The following is a 19,964-nucleotide window of genomic DNA, read 5'->3' on the forward strand; positions in this document are numbered from 1 at the left end:
AGCAGATTTGAGCATGCAAATAGTTACGAAAAGGAGTTATTTCGTACACCATAATTTTAAGTTAGGCTCTTGCCTTTTCTCTGTCTTTTGGCTCACTTCTTGCTGCCACAAATCCTATACCATCATGCAGCAACAACGGGCTAGGCCTCACCCCTTCTCTCCCATGGGATGGAGAAGGGTGTCTTCGGCAGCTTCAGCTCCTAGGAGAACAGAGGTGGACGCCAGGAAATCCCCAGACTCGGATTCAGCCACTGGAGCTTCAAAAGCTAATCACCCTGGAGGGGGAACGCCACCGAACACTGCCACCTTACAGGACCATGAGGTGATATTACGATCAGGGAGAGATCCCTTTGTAGATTCTTCCCTTGACAGAAGTACACCCACAAGTCCTCTGCTCTTCCAGGAATCTCCCTTCACTCCTTTCTGTGCCATACATACGGATCTTGGAGGAAGTCCAACAAGGTTTTAATTCCTATCGGTCTAATTTGTGTGAAATTGGATAATTTCTCTATTGCCTATCACCGTCCCTCTGAAAGCAGCAGTATAAACTGAGGACAATAAGCACACAAAAATCTCTGTTATAAAAATGATTCAGTACCAAACGGCAGATGAAAAACAAACAAAAACCTAGCACAAGATCAGAACTCGTTAGGATTCACAGAGACACTGCACAAACGTGGGAAAGGAGAGAGAGGTAACATCTGGTAAAAGGGTAAAGTCTCTCTCTACATTTTATATAAAAATTTGACAATCCAGAAGAAGCTTCATTTTAAATAAAATCTTGTATACTGAGTTGACAAAATCACATCTAAAATCAAATTTTCGTATTCTGAAAGAAGATGCTTGAAACCATGGGCCAAACATTTATAGGAAATGACTTCATGCCTTTCACAACTGGGTTTAAAAAAAAAAAAAGTACCTACTAAACCTTCTAATTTCTGGCTGTTTCCTTGTACCTGCCATCTTTAAGTTTTTTATTTATTGAATGCAAGTTTCCAGCCAGCACCGACTCAGCACAGATCTACAGGATCGCTTTAGAAGTGAAATTAGATTAGCTACCAGCAAGGCAAGCCACTAGAGATATTTCCAGCAGAAAACAAAATTAGGTAGCCATTTAAAAAAAACAGAGGTGGATGAAGTCCAAATACTGGGCTGCTATGTCATAATCATCAAATCAATGCCTTTAATTAAAAGAGCAGAGAATGAGTCTTTTCTGAAGCCTCTGCAAGGTACTGCAACAGAGTTAATGCTCACACAGGAGTCTAATGCCTTTGACGATTCTAATAAACTTTCAGAACCACCCAGCATCATCAATTTAAGTAATTCAGATCAGAATAACCTAGTTCGAAACAGCGGTGACAAACAGGTTTCTGTAACATCAGCTTTGCCATCGAGTCTGTTACGGACCCAAGCATTACTACTTTTCTTCATCTAGGATTAAAGAGTAAATATTCAAAAGATCACGAATGAGTAGAGGCCAAGATATACTCCAGCCTCAATAAAATAAACTCGGTATCAAACAAAGCAGCACTGTTGTTTTTTTTTTTTTTATTAACTTTTGCACTTGAAACGTGTGTTTGAATTGACTCTATACCCCAAGCACCTTCCGTGACTCACTACACATGCTGACGAACATCCAAGATTCGTTCTCATCCTGATCATATAAAGAAATTGTTTTTGTGAGGGGTCTTGTTCTGGCAGGAAGATGGGGCTTTGCAGCCATTTTAGAACAGGTCTGCTAGGTACAAATAAAAGGGAAAAAGAAAACAAACCCAACAACTCCAATCTAAAATTAAGAACTTAGATAGTAAGGCTGTGTAATTAATAACAGAAGAAAAATGAAAACACTCTTAACTTGGTTGCTTCATACATACGGTATGGGTTTTGGCTCAGCTTATGGAGAATGCATTAAACAAGATGAATAAATGTCTAGTTTAGCACTAAGCATTTAAGCCACTGAAATACAAATCTTTTAGAGGATAATTATCAATTCCTTGTGATGTGACATGCAATCAGAATTACCTCAGCACATTTAAATCCATCATTTAAAAGAATGTTTTAATGCTGTCTCATTTTGAATTAAAGCCTTTCAATAAATATAGGAAGAAGCAGCATAAGCTTCACAGATGGATTTTATGACATCTTTGCAGGCTCAGAAGTTATGATTACAGCCATTTTTTGAAACAAAATACCACATGTAGTCGGTGGAATAAGCACAGAGATAATTTAAGTAGTTGTCAATATGTTCGTGTTTAAGTACTGCCAAATTTTGAGAAGCCTCATTCTTCCAAATTATACTATTCACATTTGTATATTACATGCATGCCTTAAAATTTTGGTTTGAAATACATTTTGATCAATATTTCAAACCACTGATTACAAGATAAGTGCCACATATGACTTGGTCAGCATTTTCTCACATCATCTTCTTGGTGACAACTTTGAAAAAAAGACTCAGATCTCAGATTTTGCTCTCAAATATATAAAAATCTGCTTTTAAAAGTCTCTCAAATTCAAAGGTCCTACAATGGGTTTAATGAAATATTCAGAATAGGTATGAGATCAAAAGTTTTTCTTTCAAAAAGTGTCTTTTAAACGAACATAGCCAAAGCAAAATGGACGACATCAGCTAACTTTTCTAACGTTTATACCAGTTTTTCACCTTCTGTATTCTAGTATTCATGTATGCATCTAGAACGGAATTTATATGTGGAATGCAAAAGTAATTACAACTCACTCCTTTTGTAGCCAAATCAGTGTTAATTAAATAGGCTCCTGTGTGAAAGGCTAGATAAAAGTTGCATCTTATAAAGCCAAAGCGAATGTTTTAACTTATAGTTTTAATATAGCAATCAAAGAAAATTTCAAATACTGTACAGTGAAGTGTAGTATAGTACACTATATACTGTTATAATACACTATTGTTACATTACAGATTAAAAAATCAAATATAATTAGTACAGCAATCACAAATAAAACAAACCAAAGTGTGCTGGATAACAGCCAGTGCTGCGAAGATGGTATAATTTCTATGCTAGTTTCTTTTTAAGTCAACATGTAAAGCACTTACTGTTTAAAAAGATTTGTTTGCTAAATATATACACTATTAATTCTTATTTATACATTTTTTTTAAATAGCATTCCCTCCTAAAAGTGCACTCTTTCATTTCTTGGCAATAATCCTCATTAAACGTAAAATAATTCTGGAAATACCACTCAGTTCAACCTTTTATTGCTCAACCGCAGGCGTAAGGGCTCAGAGGGAATCCTGCATTCGAAAGATCTTAAGCAGCTTACTCAGTTTTAAGAAGCTAAACTGATACTCACAAGCAAAAACAAAGAAACCACTTACTGTCTTCTTTTTTTAAATGGGAGGATCAACTTCACGTTATTATTTTACAAAAGCATGTGAATGCTGCTATTGGAAAAATGGGAGCCAAACAAACGTAGAGGTAACAGTGGCATCTTCTTAAATCGTTCACTTTTCACTCATTACATTTCAGCTCGAATGTAGCTCTCCCGGTTGTAAGCATGCTAGGAATTTCATTACCTGACGTTTTCATGAGAAACTGAGAAAGCAGCAAGCAACCCTGCTAACCTCCTTACAGCAACAATAGATTCTACTTCTTCAAAGATCTTCAATCAAGCATTCTGGTTTGGAAAGTGTGCCTGCTGTACAGGGCTGTTAGCACATGGCCTCACGTGAAGCTGCTAGTCTCGTGTCACAGACTATGTCTTGTTCTTATGTTGTACCGAGAAGACCAGTAAACTACATGGGATTCATAAAGCCAACAATACACATTGCTGTTTTGTGTCTGTCACAGTGAACACGCCCCAAATACACTTATATTACTTCATTTGAAAAATTTCTTTTTCCCTCACTGAAATTCAGCCAATTCTCAGACCAACAGCAGTATCAAGAAGTCAACCTTACTAACCAGCCAAACATTTTAGTAGTAAAAACCTTGCGTTTGCCTGGAAAATGGATCTGTTCTCCTGAGGCTTCCCATATGCTCATCGAGAATCGAGCTCTTTTTTTCTTTTTGTACCAGGCCTGTATTCCTCAGTAATCACCCCTCACTTAGGTTACACCTCCAAAGCCATAGTCAGGTTTATGATTTTCAAGTAATTTAAGTCGTCTTTGTCACGAGGCGCTGTGTTAGAAGGTGGCTGGCCCCTAGACAAGAAAGCAATGAAGGCAGGTGCTCAGAAGGAGCTCAGCAGCCCAGCCTAACTCCAGAGGCAAGAAGCTGGGCTGGTTGTTTTCTGTTGTTTGTGAGAAAGGTGCACTCTCTGCACCACCTGAGATGCCCTGTTCACGGGGTTCACACCCACAACGAGCCTTCCCTGCCCTTGTACCCCACCACCACCTTCCTGCCTAAGAGGGCAACCTGACAGGCACACGGGTGCTCACGACAGGCACGCTGATTTACCTCAACTCACAACTGCATCCACTGGTAGCAATCAAACGAAACATCTGCTCAAACTTCCGCTTGGATGTTCTTTATTTCACTTCTCCTGTACAGTTACACATTGTGCCAGCAGGTAGGTGCAGCTTAGCCTTCCTTGAGAGTACCAAAAGCCATCTTTCTCAGAAAAGCTGGTATTTAAATGCATGAGAAAGCCACGTGAAAGAAGAACACTGCACCAAAAATATGCACCAGCCTACATCAGACCAGAGGAGCTCACATCAAATCATCTTGTGATTTTGACACCGTTTGAGACCATTTGGTTTTGGGAACTGGAGAGTTCTGATCTGCACGGTGTGAGTGGATCCCACAGAAGACACTAAGGGTGAATGAAAGCGAGCTATTATCTGTGCCTACTTCTATTTAGTTAAGAAAGGAAAATGTCAAATTACTGCTGAAATAGGAAGTGTGTCAAAATCAAACCAAGCCTTCCTCTTTACACAGTCAAAGGCACACAAACTTCCGCACTCTTACCACAAAGGCATCAAAGTAAGCGTCTTTCCTTGGAGTAAGGATGATGTGCAATAAATACTTCAATTTATTTCAAAGTTAAAATTCTCTCATATACACAGTTTTTTTCCAGCCAAGGAAGACTTTTCTAAAGGAAATGTTAAAAACATCTAAGTGATAGCTATCTTATCTAGAATGCAAGAGATCCAGGCGATGCCTCCCCCTTAGCCTCTCCTCACCTGAGCTCCGTCCCAGTAACATGCCCCTGCTATACCCCCCTAAACCTCATGCTGTGACAAAGCACAATCCTCAACATTTTATATATAGAAGTAGCCTTCAGACAGCTAGGCTGATTCATGGGAGACTAAATGTTTTCAGAAGTCGTGGCAGGCTTCCAGCTGCTGCATGTGCATCCTGTTTCCCACTGAATAAGCTCTGCCAGTTAATCAATGCATCAGCAAGGTCGGTTCTGGTGTGCCAAATTACTTCATGCGCTCCAAGCTGCCAAGTCCTAACTCACAGGTTTGCAATTTGAGATCTTAAAATTTTTATTTGTGAAAAGGTGATTCTTACATTTTACCTATAAGTAGTGGACTAAATGGTTAAAGGTTTATTCCCTCCGCATAAGAAGTTAACCAGCAGGGGAATTTAAATTGACTTTGACAAAAATGAGGGCTTATTCTTTAAGTGATTTGCTTCAGTTAGTTTTTACATACAAAAATAAAATCCTCTACCATGGGACATTTTCTTGTACTAACGCTTAGAACTGTTTAAGTGATTAGAAATGTAAAAAGTGGAGACTTTTCCAAATACAAACATATACAATACAAACAACATTTGTGAACTGGTAAAAACCCACGTGTGCACAAACACTGACTTCAATATTTAAATGCTCTTAATTCCTTTGAAGCTGTATTAACATCTTTCATCCACTCAGTGTTATTTTGCCATTAGAGGAAGCAACAATAGTGCACTTAAGTCTGACTATGAAGATAGGAAGCAAAGTGCAATATCAGATAAACGTTCCGTCCTTGGGGAGCAAGCATGACGGCTCCCTCTTAAAAACTAGCACTGCAGCTCTGATGAACATGCTACCTAAGTGGATACCAGCTGCATTAGCACTGATGCAAGTTTCCCTGCATCACAAACTGAAGTGAAGCTAAGAAAGGTGGGCAGTCTTTGCAGACTTTACGGACAATGGAACAGCACGCAGTCCTTGCTTCCACTGAGGAAACAGGGAGCTTCCAAAAGCTCAATTATTACTGAACACTTGAGGAGAATTTAGGTTAGAGAGTTGTTTCCCTCCAATAACATGCTAATTTGCTCTGAGGACAGCTATTATTTGCCTTTTTTTTTTTCCATTACTGACCAATACTAGTAATCAAAGCTTTTTAAGAGAAATGGATTTGCTAATGAACATTTGCTATTCCTTACAATTGCCAACTTCTTCTCTCCTGTAGTTGTATTGAAAGTTGCACAACATCTGAACCAGCTCAATATTTGGGAGGAAATACAAACACGCTATCACTTACTAACAGAGCACCAAAATGGTTGTGTTGGCTCAGACAGCCATGCATAACCACACCACATTCACTTTATCTTCATCATACACTTTTTTTCTAACTTGCTCAAACTGACGATACGCAGAAATTAGAGAGTTTACTACAGTCACTTATTCCAAGATTTCTGACAAGCGTATACAGCTGTATGAATGAAAAAAATTTAAATCTGAGGAAGTGCCAGTGTAATTAAAGTACTGTGTATGCCACGTTGTAAAATTTAGCACAAGTTTAGTTTCAGTTGTTTTTCGAAGTTTACGTGTAGTTCGTGTTTATGGCGTACTTTTGAGTGGAACTAAGTACCTGGGACAGGATTAACCTTGTCAAGTTTCTAGTTTTGCCTGGTTTAGCCTTTCCAGTAACCTTAAACTAGCGTGGTAAGAACCTTGCATGGGCTTAAATTTTAAGACTTATACAGAATTAAAAATTACAAAGAACTTTCAGTAACCCACATTACAGCAGATATTCATCTCAGTGCATTTCCTAATAACTAATTTACAGGTAACAGAGCCAGCCTGGGTAGCGGTATGGTAATATTAAAAGCTATTGCCAATCACACACTTGCTTATCATGCACTGAATAAGATGATATAATCTTTGACATACATACAAGATTTAATAACTAATCACTTTGTGTGGCCCAGCCAATAAACATTACATTTGAACAGTAATTTCTTCTACCCTTATTAGATTTTAACCTATCAAGAGTGATCCATTGGCTCAGTAACATTAGTAATTCCTGCATCTTGACTATCCATCTCCTCAAGCTCCTCAACAGAATTTCCCTTTTGTGCTTTAGACCTCGCAGGGAAAGTTGCTCCCACAGAATTTACCATGTTACCATCAGTTGATTCAGTATTCAAGTGTTCAGTACCACCTGGTGCAGAAAACGACTCGGGTAAGCCAGCCTGGAAGCTCCCAGTTTTAGCAGTTGAACTCACTGCCTCTACTTTTCTTTGAGAGACATCAACTGATGCTGACTGCTCTGTATTCTGATCCCGCAAATGTCTATCCATTGAAGCCTGAATAGAAGAGACCATCTCCTGCAACTTTTTTCTCTGTGCCTCAATCAAAGTAGGGTCAAGCTGCCTGCTGTCTCTCATCGTCACAACTCCAGGAGCTATTCGGATAAGCTCACTGTTACCAGAAGCAGCTGTGAATGCAGAAGGCTCAATTTTAGCAGGACTGAAGTCCGTTTCTGTGCTATGCTTTCTTAAGAGTGGTGTTTCCCTGGCTCTTTGATCATGTTGTTGACTACTAGATGCAGTTCCTAGGGAGTGGCCCTTGCCTTGAAATGCAGTTATGTTATGCAGTTGTTCAGATTTCTTTTTCACTACTCCACCACTACCCAGCTTCAGCATTCCATGCGAAGGGCTTGCTTCCCTGCTCCTCGAAGTAGCTTCGGCACGCACTTGACTTAAGGCCTCTTTAACTAAGTCTTCAACATCAGGACCGATGGGAAAGTGCCCAGCAGCATCCACACACAGCTCCAATCGATCTTCTGCTGCATTGTACACAAAGTTTTTACCAGGCAGATGCGGAAAAGTACAGTGTTTGCCGTCAGCCAAACCTATAAAGATAGAAAAAGTTATTCAAAATGCTAGCAGATTTAAAATTATTGCATCAAAGATGTAAAAAGAAACACATTTAAACTTTTTACTATGGGAGAAAAACAATTTAGGCTTGTATGCCTTAAGATACCACCCACGGTACACCCCTAAGACATTGCTGCCTTCTGTGGTGATTCTGTTGAACTGCCAGGATTGTAGCACCACTAAATAAAATAACCCCCTTGGTAGGGCTTGCAGTTCTAACACAACAGAAGTTGAAGAAGCAGCAGATGCCTGCAGTAACACAAAGAAAGCCAAACCCCACCACCACCCTAACCTTCCCCTCCAGCCAAAAAACAAACAAACAAAAAACCCACCCACAGAAAACATTTAAAGAGCAGAGAGCACATTTCAAATTACTGTGCTTCTGGAGAAGTTTAAGACCTCTCCCATACTGGTTAAAATAGTAGGATTTCAGTGTGCACAACTGCAGTTAAATTTAAGGATGTTCATATTTCCTATTGCTTATCTTCTCAGAGAGAAAGTGGATAAACAAAAATATTTCAAGGTTACTATGTTTAGTAGGCCTAGGCATTGTAAGTATTAACCTTTACAAAATAAACATGAGACGTAATATTTGTGATTAGCTGTTTGTTTCATTAATCTACTTGTGATTTGATAGATCTGCCGTCAGAGCTCAACAGGCAAATTTAAGTTCTGAAGCCACTCTGTGTCAAAAAAGGGAACAATCAGCTTTCTATTTTTTTGGTCATAAATTACAAAATAACTCTCATCTCTGTCCCATGCGGACGGTGGTATAAGCAGTAAGGCATCATTTTAGTGACAATGGTTTCTATGAGTTAAAAGCTGTCTGCAGAAGAAAACTTGGCTGCCACAACTCTCTTCACTTCAGTTCTATCAGCTATGAAATGAGAGCTACAACAACAAGAAAAACAGATGAGGCACTTTAAAAAAACAAAGTGCAGGGAATGGGTAAAGTCATGGGATTTTCCTCATATTCTCTTACAATTCCTCAAGAAAAATACCAGAAGTTACAGAGAAGGGAAGAAAGATGACACCTAAATCCTTCTTCTATGTTATCAAATACAATGCAGTCAAAACAAGTATTCTAGGCATCAACAAAAAGGCCACTCAAATAATTTGATACGTTATTAAACGGTTTTTATAACGATGAACCAAGTGACCAAACTCATTCAGCCTCCAGGGCTTCCGATTCACACTCCTACAGCTGCAGAGAACCTACAGATGAGATATTCTTCATTTCAACAACTTCAGACACGCAGCTCCTTTCTTTACATATCCATGGGAACTGATAACCAACCAGCCAAACCATGCTACAGAACAAAAGTTAACCCCAAACACCTGTCTAACTTAGCCTGAAGAACAAAATTTAACTACATAATCTACCAGCTCAACCTTCGCTTGCAGAAGAGAGTGCTGCAAGCGTTTCTATCAGAGACCAAACCTGCCTTTGAAAATGTGATCTTGAAGTCCAAATGAGATCTCAGACAATCCGCTAAATCAAATTTCAATTGATTAATAGTAACTACACCTGATGGAAAGCTTTGCTTCAAATGTTCAGTATAATAGCTGCGTTAATTAAAATATTACAAATATGTAAGGAGCTTCTTCACGTGAAAAAAGAAACTGTTGTACAATAATTGATGTGGAAGTTGAGTAGTTCATAAAATGCTAAAATCATACGAGTTTGCTAATGGTGAAATTGTAATTCTACCCACCAAGCTAGGAGGTAAAATACCTACACATACAGAAAGGCAAATCAGAATCAAATCAGAATGGCATCTCCCCCAGCCTCAGCTCCTACATTGTCAGTTGGCAAAATACTTTAAACCAGGCATTTTCTGAGTTAATGACCAGCTGGGTTAAAGTCTCTTATATTCATTTTAGGCTCTCAGCTCCAGCTAGTCATTTATCAGTCCAGAACGTCCTTTCCATTGGGCATCATTTAAAAATAATTCACTTGCCACAAACAACGCAGCAGTCTTCACTGTACGAGCACAGTAAAAGGATGAAAACTAAAATGCAGCAGATCTGCTGTAAGACACTCGCATGCCTAATCTGTTCCCCAGGCTAATAATTCAGTGACAGGTAACGTGCATTAAGTATGCCACACATTTTAGTTATTGCAAACATAAAAGAAAGGATGTATTAAAACAGTTGATAATAAACTAAAAAATAATCAAGGATAAGTTGATAAAACTGCTTAGGAAATCAAACACTAGGAAAGTGGCAAAGGAAGTATTATTACACATGAAACCACAGGAGCTAAGCTGTGAATGCAAAGACTTCAACAAGAAAACAGACTCTAAGTGAGAGAAAATAACTCAATAGCACGTTTTATGAAGAATCAGACGTTAATTCTTTGTAGGCAGTATTGTAAAAGCCATCTAAAAATCAAATATTCTTGAATTGCTTGCTTGCTTATTTCACACATAGTCCAAGATGAGATATTTATCAACATGAAAAGGGGATGGGTAACTTCGCTTTTGAACAACAATCTTAGGAATATCAAAAACAAATTTAACCACCCATTTAAAACACGCAGTAGCCCTGTACAAAACACCTACTAAGACACAGTAGAAAGATGAACTCCTTGTTCAGCGAGTGTTTTAAAGTATAATAGAAATAGGTCCTGTAATTTTCTCTTTGTTTGATCTTTCCAGTAGGAAAAACAAACAAAAACCAAACCACAGCTGACTTATTGAAGTTGTTTGTTCTAGTCAGGAAGTTTATATGGAGATGTATGGCTATAGAGAAGATTTCAGAAGAACATATTTACGCTGAATGAACTAGTCGTAATCTGATTCCCCAGTGTTACAAGAGGCTCTGAGGGAGTACGAGGAGCTCTACAATGTTATGAAAATTAAAGGTGTACCATGCTAATAAAATAAAGTATGTTTATGCTTACAAGTGACTCAAGACCAATTTACAATTTTAAAGGTTTGAAAACAAAGGAAGAAAGAGCAACAAAAACAAAAAAATACCTGTGGTTTTCTTCATGATGCTGTAGAACACTCCACCCTGCTGAAACAACTGAGGAAGCCCCTTTGCATAAGACCAAACATCTTCTCCTATAAAAATCAAACACAATCATGAGAATTAAGCACTCCTATTTTAACATCACAGACAACAGCTGAAAAATGTAACTCCTTGGAATAAATTGTCACTCTCTTAAATGCAATTAAGAATTTGACTTCTGATTGCTTATTTGTAGAACAGGAACCTAGGACACTGGGCAATTTTCAGGAAAACATCCCATAGTCTGCATTAAATATCCGACGTGCTCCAGTACAACGGTTCCCAAATTTGATGTGATCCAAGCTGCAGCTCACGGTTCTTTGCCAGGCCGTACACCCAAATCTCCTCTCCCCTCTAATCACATGCTTACGCTAGGAGATGACTGACACTCTTCCACAATTCAGGCACGTATCCTTGTGCGTTAAAGCCTCAATTCTGTATCCCTACACCTTTCCCCAGACGGGGTCTTTGTGTCACAGCGGCCATACAGCGGGCTTCACACTGCAGCACGAGCCCCCATGCAGGCAGCTGGGCAGAAGTCAGGTCCCTACCTCCTTCCCCCTTCCTCTTCTTAAGGCTCAGCAGTGAAATGCCAGCGCTGGGGCCCAGCAGCCCCCTGGAACTGGCCTTTTTCAAAGATGCCAGAAATGGCATTGAAATGTGACAACCTGAAATGCTGCTGAGGGGTTAACAGACAAAACAAAAACACCAGCCCCCCCGCCCCAGGATTATGTTAAGGAAGGTAAAGAACAGAGAAAAGGAGTTACAAGGACAGTATCAGCGAGCTAACAGAGCACCTGCTACATCCTCAGGCGTGCTGCTCCTCATTCTGCTAACCACTCACCTGCTTCCTAGCAGTGGCACGTGGTGTAGCTGACAGAGCCGCGCAAACAAAAACTACTAACAATGCAGAAACAATTACTGGGCATTCACATTTTCCTTAAAAAATGAGTGTTCTCCCCCACACGTCACGTCAAACCTCCAGGGATAGTACTGAGGTGGAAATTGCAGCCGTCTTTCATCGTTACAATCTCCACAGCCACTTCTCTCACTGTTCTGTTAAAACTGGAGAACGTGAATCATCAGCTAAAGTTAACTGGGACAGAGATAGCTGGAAAGCGTGAGGCTGCAAAGTACTGCCCACCAATATTTCTTCGCTTGCTCTTAAGAGCAAAATAAAAGCACAGAGTTATTTTTAGCAGCTTACACACCCGCTGAACAAAGCCCTCCTGTGCCTGCACTGCATAACCCACCAGGTACGCCACCCCTCGGGGAGGAGAACGGCCGACCCCATGACAGTGGCTTTACGTGGCACCGCCCGCCCTGAAAGCCTTCGTGCCGTTGCCCCTTCCCCGCCTGCTCGCTGCCCTGCTCGTCTGTGCCCCGCCAGAAGGATGCTGTCGGCCGCCTCCCCGCTCCAGGTGTTCTTCAAGTCCCCGTTCTCCGTAACAGGGAACGGCACATCTTCGTGTTCTCTCTTTAGACACCTAAAGACAGGAGCCCTACGTAATCCGGTTCACTGTAAACGCACTCATTAAACCACAGGCATGCTGCTTCCTTCCATTCATTTGCACATCAAGCTCACGGCTTTGACCGAGCACTAAAATGACACACTGGTCTGGTCAACAGGCATTCACTTCCCAGCAAGAAAATCCAGCAGAGAAGCCACCTACCACTCTTTCTTATTTTCTGGCCACAGCCAGCAGCCACGCAGTGGCTGACCCTATTTAAGGACCCCCATGCTGCTGCATTTAGCAGTCCGCTCTTATTTGAAGGGTTCCCATCCCTCCCACAAGGCCACCACCAGGCTTTTAGTAAAAGTCCAGTTTTACAGCCTCAGGCATGCTTTGTCAAGCCTTGCACCGGAGAAGCAGCTCTGTTAGGCAGCTTTTTATGTGATACTAGCAAGGACCACGGGCAGAAAAGTATGGTGGGCAGGGCTCACCAAACAAAAACATTGAAAGCCACTGAAAGAAAGAAAGAAAGAAAGAAAGAAAGAAACCAAAATAAACCCTTGTGCTGTTTTGAGAAAGAGGTCTCAGATTGGAACAGCAAAAAGAACCAAAACAATTGTCTGGAGCTTCCCAGGCTGGAGTAACTACTGCGCGTAATTCAGCTGAACTATGTTTGAGGTCTGCAGGTCTCTGTTCCCAGTTGGGTCTGACCGTTTTGGTTCTGTCTACAACGGCAGTAAGACATTTACAGGTCACGAACCGATTTGGGCGATCATTTAGCTGGATGAAAAGCTCCCTCTGGCCGCTGTACTCACCGCAGGGCTGATGTTCTCCCCACTATTTCCACCGCAGCACTCCCCCGGAGCAGGCTCCAGCCCCGCAGCGGGAAGGCAGGGCAGCAAACGCCGCGCACCCTGCCCACAAGCACGCCTGGAAAGAGCGGGCGCAGACCAACCTGTGCCAGTGGCAGCCCGCGATGGTCACTGCGTGCAGCAGAGGCGGCGTGCAGCAGCGCTAAACAAACCAAAAGCTCTGCCGATAAACACAGGCTACAGGGAGCTGCGGCTGGCTTTAAAACACGCTGTTTAAATCCCAGCAAATCCTGGTATCAATTAATAGGTTTAACTGAAACCTGGCCATTTGGATTTCACACGAGCTGCCAAGTTCATCAATGCAGAACAAACCAACCAAAATAGATGCATACTCGGCTTGCACGTACCCAGAGTGGTTTTGCCTGGGTGTAATTAAATCAGTTTAAAAACAAAACGCTTCAAACTATGCTGATGTGAAATTAAAATTCCTTTACTCATTCCCTTATAGAATTGTATAGTTGGAGCTAAATAAAAACAGGGGTAAAAGCTTCACATTTTATGCGTGTTTTTTGTAAAGTAGCTCAGAAAAAAAATACAGTATCTAATTACCCAAGGGTTATTTTTAAATTACGTATGTAAAAATTAAGTAACATGGTCTAAAATTTTAATGAGTTAACGAGCCAAGACCAGAAGAGAAAAATCCAAGTAACTGCAATGGGAAAGAAGCATCAATCCACCCAAGAGGAGACTCTGTAATAAAAATCTTCTAAGCATCCAGAACTAATAGCTCTAGATCAGTGAAGACAAACTTTAACTACAGGCATGGGAAAAAAAAAAAAAAAAAAAAAAAAAAAAAAAAGTTTGGTCCAGAGAACCTGCTTTAACAGCACCTCTCCTCTTCATGTCCTAATCTGACCATGTTGGATGAATATTTTTAAGAACAATAAGTTACAGCAAGAGCATGAAGGCCAAGCTGACTCTCAAAACTTTGCAGCACTCTTCTTTAATAACAGAGAAACCTAGCTGAGAAGCACTGAGGTTTCCCTTCCCAGAAAGGCTGAACGTGGGCCGAGGAGCTGGCACCTGAACCCTATTAAGAAAGGCTTAGGAAACGTCTTCGGGTTTGTTTTCCCACTGAAAAATAACAATTGGAAGTAGCCAACCGCCTAGATTTTTTCCACGAGTATTGTTGAAGGAAAATGAAGCCCTGATGCGAAAAGCGGCTACATAAAAATAGCATCTTATTCAATCGCTGCCCAGGTTGTTACAGCTGGGTGGTTTATCATTTGCTGCCACTTTTAGTTCCATTAGTAACGCAACATGGATACAGTCGGGGAAGGGTGAGGTAAAGGCTATTCTGACCTGTGCTTCACAGGAGGAATCTCACAGCGGGGAGAGTCAAAGGCAAAAAACTGATCCTTGAGCACAAGGCTCACATGAGTAGATGCAAAAAGGGAGGCACCTTAGGGCTGAAGTCACTAGGATACTCTGAAAGCACCTCCGAGGTTTCTGTAAGCCAGCGACCGCATTTTCGAGCCTATTTCTTGAACGCTCTTTTAGTTTCACCTTGCAATTAGGCGAGCTTTCCGACCCAGCCTTTCCCTGCACTTTGGAACTGCAACCCGAACGTCAGGGCGGTGAGGTGGCAAGCGGCTCGGCGCGCTGTCGTGCCAGAGATAGCGGAGTAAACAGCCGGGCTCGGGAGAAATCAAAGTTCTGCACTATGAACTTCTGACATGTCGCTCCGGGCTTATGTAATGGGTTCGTTTCTGCAATATCACATGCCTCAGCCACGCCAAATCCCTCCGGCAGAAGAGGAGACTCCCACAAAAAAAAAAAAAAAAAAAAAAAAAAAAAAAAACCTGCAAACATGACTATTCGACTTGTTCGTGCAGCTAAACGATAATTGCTGGTCTGCTTCCTGTCAGTAACAGCAGGGATGGTGAAACTTAACAAAGAGAAGTCATTGCAACATAGTTCAGTCGTACGTGTTGGGGAGGAGAAGAAAAAAAACAGAAAAAGACCAAAAAAATCTGTCTTTTGTCAGTCAGCAGATTAATATATGTAATTATCTGAAGAGACTGGCATGCGAGTGAAGGCCCAAATCTCCTGAGTCCACATATGAGAATAAAAGCCACAGGCAACTGAGAAAAGTTCATTAGTTTTGAATTATTACCAGGCATTTACACGAGTGACAATTTATAAGCTTAGCTTTGCTACCCTATGTCTACAGCCGGGCTTCAAATACACATTTAGCTTCTTTCGGTTTCTCCTCTGCTTGCATTCTGAAATAACGCTTTTCATGGTTCCTGCTTGAAAAATAAATAAATAATATAAATAAATAACCAAACACCCAGACCTTCACATAATGAGCAGATTAGCTTAGGAGACAACGCTGTATTGATCTGCTTACACCAACACAGCTCCCTGTGGGGAGAAACACCAGGACTTTATCCTAATGCAGGGGTGGGAATTTAGTCCTCAAACTTCCGACGAGCAGCCAACATCCCCTTCTCACATCTACTCTGAATTTCTTTCCTGTCACCCGGGGGAGATGTAGGAAGCGGGCGTGCGTAGCTCACACAACACGCACATCAAATGTCTGCTTAATGAGATGCTGGAAAAACAAACAGAGAGCGCAGGTAGAGAGACAGACAGAGAAGGAAAGACATCGACTCCTAAACGGCATTTTTTGAGAGGCTTTCGTAGCAAAGAAAGAACAAGCACCTCATATACAGATTTTAAAATTCACAACATCGAAAATCACGGACAGCACGCTAACTGTTCCTCTAAGAGAGGAGTAACGACACTAACCTGCTCCACGGTTACAGCAGAAAACAGATGTATATAACTGTGTTTTGTAAAATTTTATCTCCTACTTAAAAACCACAATTTTAAAACACAACCCGAAGCCAGCCTTACCCATTAGTGTTGCTAGAAGACACAGAGAGTACATCTCCTTATCAACCTGCTCTTGCAGCTCCTTCGATGAGATTTTACTAGTCACAGCAACGTCTTCATGCTTCACGGCATGGGCCGAGTGCGCTGCAGTCGGCTGGCTGCTTTCCTCCTTGCCTTTCAGGATCTCTATGGCAATTCTGTCACCGTGCTGCAGAGGCACAGGTTCGTTCTCCATGCCTTCTTTGGGAGGCAGAAGCTCTTTAGGAGGAAAACCATAGCGAATGCACTGCAAGTACGGAGGAATATTGAATTCTCTAGCTATGCTCTCCTGCAGTTCCAAGAAAGTGGTGGTGCACTTCAGGGTGAGCATCGACTGCCTCCCATCATTGGTCGTTATTCGGATTTTCTTCTCTTTTGTTGATGTAGGTGAATACGGGGCTTTCGTTGGCGTAGCAGGTGCAGAGGACGGCCCCTCACGAACAGCCCCCGGGGAAACAGTCCTAGGTTGCCCTTTATGCTCTTGTTTTAATTTTTCGCTTTTCCGTTTCTGCATCACAGAAGCCTGGTCTGCAATGTTCTGCTGAATAGTTCTTTCAGTTTTGCTCATATTTAGCTCCTCCTTGTGCAAAGTTTTTGTCTTCTGTCCAGTCAAAATAATTTTGGTGGGAAGCTGTGCCTCTGCCTCTTGTCCTTGCTGCACCTCGTCAGCTCTTTGGGCGTGAGCACCGTCGATATTTACAGGGGTGTAATCATCGGGGTTCTTTTTGGCAGTTTGATGCAATATCGTGTTGACAACTTTCTGAACAAGAATCTCGCTCCCAAACTCCCCGGGGAAGTGCTTGGTAACGAGCTTCATGGCAACATCGTACACGTTGCTGTTCAGAGAGGTGTCGCTTTCGTACTGGAACCAGTAGACCGTCTCTCTCACCACTCTTCCACCCCACTCCAGAGTAATAGGGAACGCTTCGGGCAGATTGTCGTATTCTTTACCTTCCCAGTAGTGCTTGAATCCACAGCCGCATTTGCCACCCGTGGACCTGGTGTTAGTTCTGTCCCCGTCCAAGTACGAGACGGACCCATCTTCTCTGACACGGCGCACCAGGTTGCCGTGACACCAGTTGCAAGCAGTCAGACTGCTCAGGCTGTAGTCGGGCACCAGCACGTCCTTCGCAGGGTTGTAAGAACACACCAGGCTGTTGAGGGGAAAGCTGTAGTTTTTGTCAGGCCTGAGTTGCCCGTGGGTGCTTTTCGCCAGGTTGTACAACTTCCCGCCCGGCGCCAGCCACTCTGGAGGCACGTGGTGCTCCGAAAGGGCCCCGCAGATGAGGCACCTGTGCAGGCGGTTGTCCGTCACCGCTTTTTTGGCGGCTGCAGTGACTTCTTCGGGCTGGACTCCTATGACACCAGTCCTTCTGTAGAAATACTGATGCACGTCAGCGACAAGACTGGGATGAATACCGTGTTTGCTCATGAAGACCTCCTCCATGGCAGCAACCAGCCTCATCAAGTACTTATCTTGCAGGCTTCTGTCTCCTCCAATAACGCAACCGCCATCCTCCTCTAACTTGATGTACTTTTTGATGAGGTCTTGAGGAACTCCCCAGGCTTTGGGAAGGAGCTTCCTAGGCAGTTTAGGTAAAGCAGCACCTTTTATTCCAACTAGAGGGATATAATGGTTACGCCCCGAACTACTCCACGCAATGCAGATCGGCTTGTTCAACATGCCGTCTTTCCCCATGCACTTCTCTAGGGGTACCAGGCCAGGGAGGAATGTCGCCGAATAATCCCCGGAGCTCCGCATTCCGCTCAGGGAGTCTAACAGGATGATAGGCCGGTGAAGCACGTTGGCCAGGCCGAAGATGTGGATGTTCCTGAGGCCCATCGGCACGCCTTCGGGAGGAACGAACAAGGGGTCGCACTCGTTGATGATGTCCTCCCACTCGGCTGCGTCGATAAAATCGTGGAAGAGCGCCTTGTAGTGGCTCAGGTTCTCCTCAAAGTGCTTCTTCAGGTTCTCCCGCAGCGCGTGCCAGAACAGCTCCCGGCCAACGAGCGCCCGTGAGACCGCGTGGACCAGGCAGTGGCCGTCCCCGTCCACGTGGACGGGGATGAGGCACTCCTGGCTGTTGTTGGCCTTCTTGATGTCCTCCAGAGTGTCGTGCAGGTAGACGAGGCTGCCCGAGCGGTCCTTGCCGTAGCCGATGGTTTCCACGTGCTCCGGCTCGATGAGGAAGGCGCGGTCGCCCAGCAGGGAGCAGTCAAAGATGTCTCCCTGGTTCATCTCCGTCAGCAGCTTGGCCTTGCCCGTCTGCTTGTCCATGCCGTAGCGGGCCAGGATGGGGGCCAGCAGCTTGCAGTGGTAGTTGGAGAGCCCCATGACTTTGACGAGCTCCGTGCTCCTGCGGGGCGGGCTGACGCCCAGCAGGGCGTTCCGCAGCAGGTTGTGCAGCACCACGTCGGGGTCCGTCACCTCCTCCACGGCCAGCAGCTGCCGCTGCTCGTGGCGCCGCCCGCAGTCCGTGCACTCGATGCTGCCGCCGCCCTGCGGCCCGGCGGCCGGGAAGAACAGCCGCGCCTGGCATTTGGGCTCGGGGCAGGTGCCCGAGAAGATGCGCCGCTCCCGCTTCTTGCCGCCGGCCGGCGGCGGCGCCGGCGCCTGCTGCTGAGGAGACGGCGGCGGCGGCGGCGGCTGCTGCTGGGGCTGGGACATCTCCGGCGCTGCGCTGCGCTCCGCTCCCCCCCCCCCCGCCGCCGCGGCCCGGCTCCTCCTCACGGGCTCCCCGCCGCCGCCCGCCGCTGCCGCCCGCCGGCCCCCATCCGCCGCGGAAGCCGCCGGCACCGCCGCCGCCGTTGCCCGCAACGCAACGGCCGCTCGCACTTCCCCGCCGGCCGCGCAGGCGCCGCGCCGCCGGGGCCGTCGGGAAGGGGAGTCCCGGCCGGGCGGGCGGCCCCGCGGCGGGGAAGGGAGAGGGCAGGGCGCCGGGACTACGAGGGCCGTCGTGCGGCGCGGCGCGGGGAGAGGAGGGCGGGGAGAGCGGAGCCGGCTGCGCCGCCCCGCGGGGATTGTGGGAGTCGTAGTCTGCTCGCCGGTGGGGAGCGCTCATGGGGCTCCGCCGGCGCTGCCATGGCGCTGACGCCGAGGGGCAGCTGGGGGGGGGGGGGGGATGGCGGGGCCCAGCCGTCGCCTCACCGCTGCGGCTGGCAGGCGGGGTGGCTTCACACCTGTGGGCAGCTCAGCGCCACACTGCTGCCTCGCTGCCCCTCCTCACAGGAACAGGAGGAGAAAATACAATCGAAAAAGGCTCATGGGTTGAGATAAGGACAGGGAGATCACTCACTAAGTACCATCATAGGCAAAACAGACTGAGCATAGGGAGATCAATATAATTTATTGCCTACTAATAACAGACTAGAGCAGTGAAAAACTAAAATCATACTAAAAACACCTTCCCCTCAAACACCCTCTTCTGCATCCTCCCCCCAAGTGGCACAGGGGAGCAGGGAATGAGGGCTGCGGTCAGTCCCTGACACTGCATCTCCGCCGCTCCTTCACGGTCCCTCTCTGCCCCTGCTCCACGTGGGGTCCCTCCCACAGGATGCCGTCCTTCCCGAACTGAGCCTGCGGGGGCTGCCCACAGGCAGCAGCTCTTCAACAACTGCTCCCACACGGCTCCGTACCACGGGGTCCATCCCCCAGGAGCAAACTGCTC

General features: G+C 44.5%; 1 protein-coding gene across 1 annotated transcript; it reads right to left on the reverse strand.

The window, feature by feature from the left end:
• Positions 1–2,823: 2,823 nt before the first annotated feature.
• VCPIP1 (valosin containing protein interacting protein 1) lies at positions 2,824–19,127 on the reverse strand. Its single transcript, XM_035563058.2, has 3 exons — positions 16,276–19,127; positions 11,054–11,140; positions 2,824–8,047 (listed from the first exon to the last, which is right to left on the reverse strand). Exons 1-3 carry the CDS (start codon positions 18,962–18,964, stop codon positions 7,179–7,181), a joined length of 3,645 nt encoding a protein of 1,214 aa, XP_035418951.1. The 5' UTR covers positions 18,965–19,127; the 3' UTR covers positions 2,824–7,178.
• Between the last annotated feature and the right edge of the window lie 837 nt (positions 19,128–19,964).

The sequence above is a fragment of the Cygnus atratus genome, chromosome 2 (assembly GCF_013377495.2).
Source record: "Cygnus atratus isolate AKBS03 ecotype Queensland, Australia chromosome 2, CAtr_DNAZoo_HiC_assembly, whole genome shotgun sequence".
In the NCBI taxonomy this organism is placed as follows: domain Eukaryota; kingdom Metazoa; phylum Chordata; class Aves; order Anseriformes; family Anatidae; genus Cygnus; species Cygnus atratus.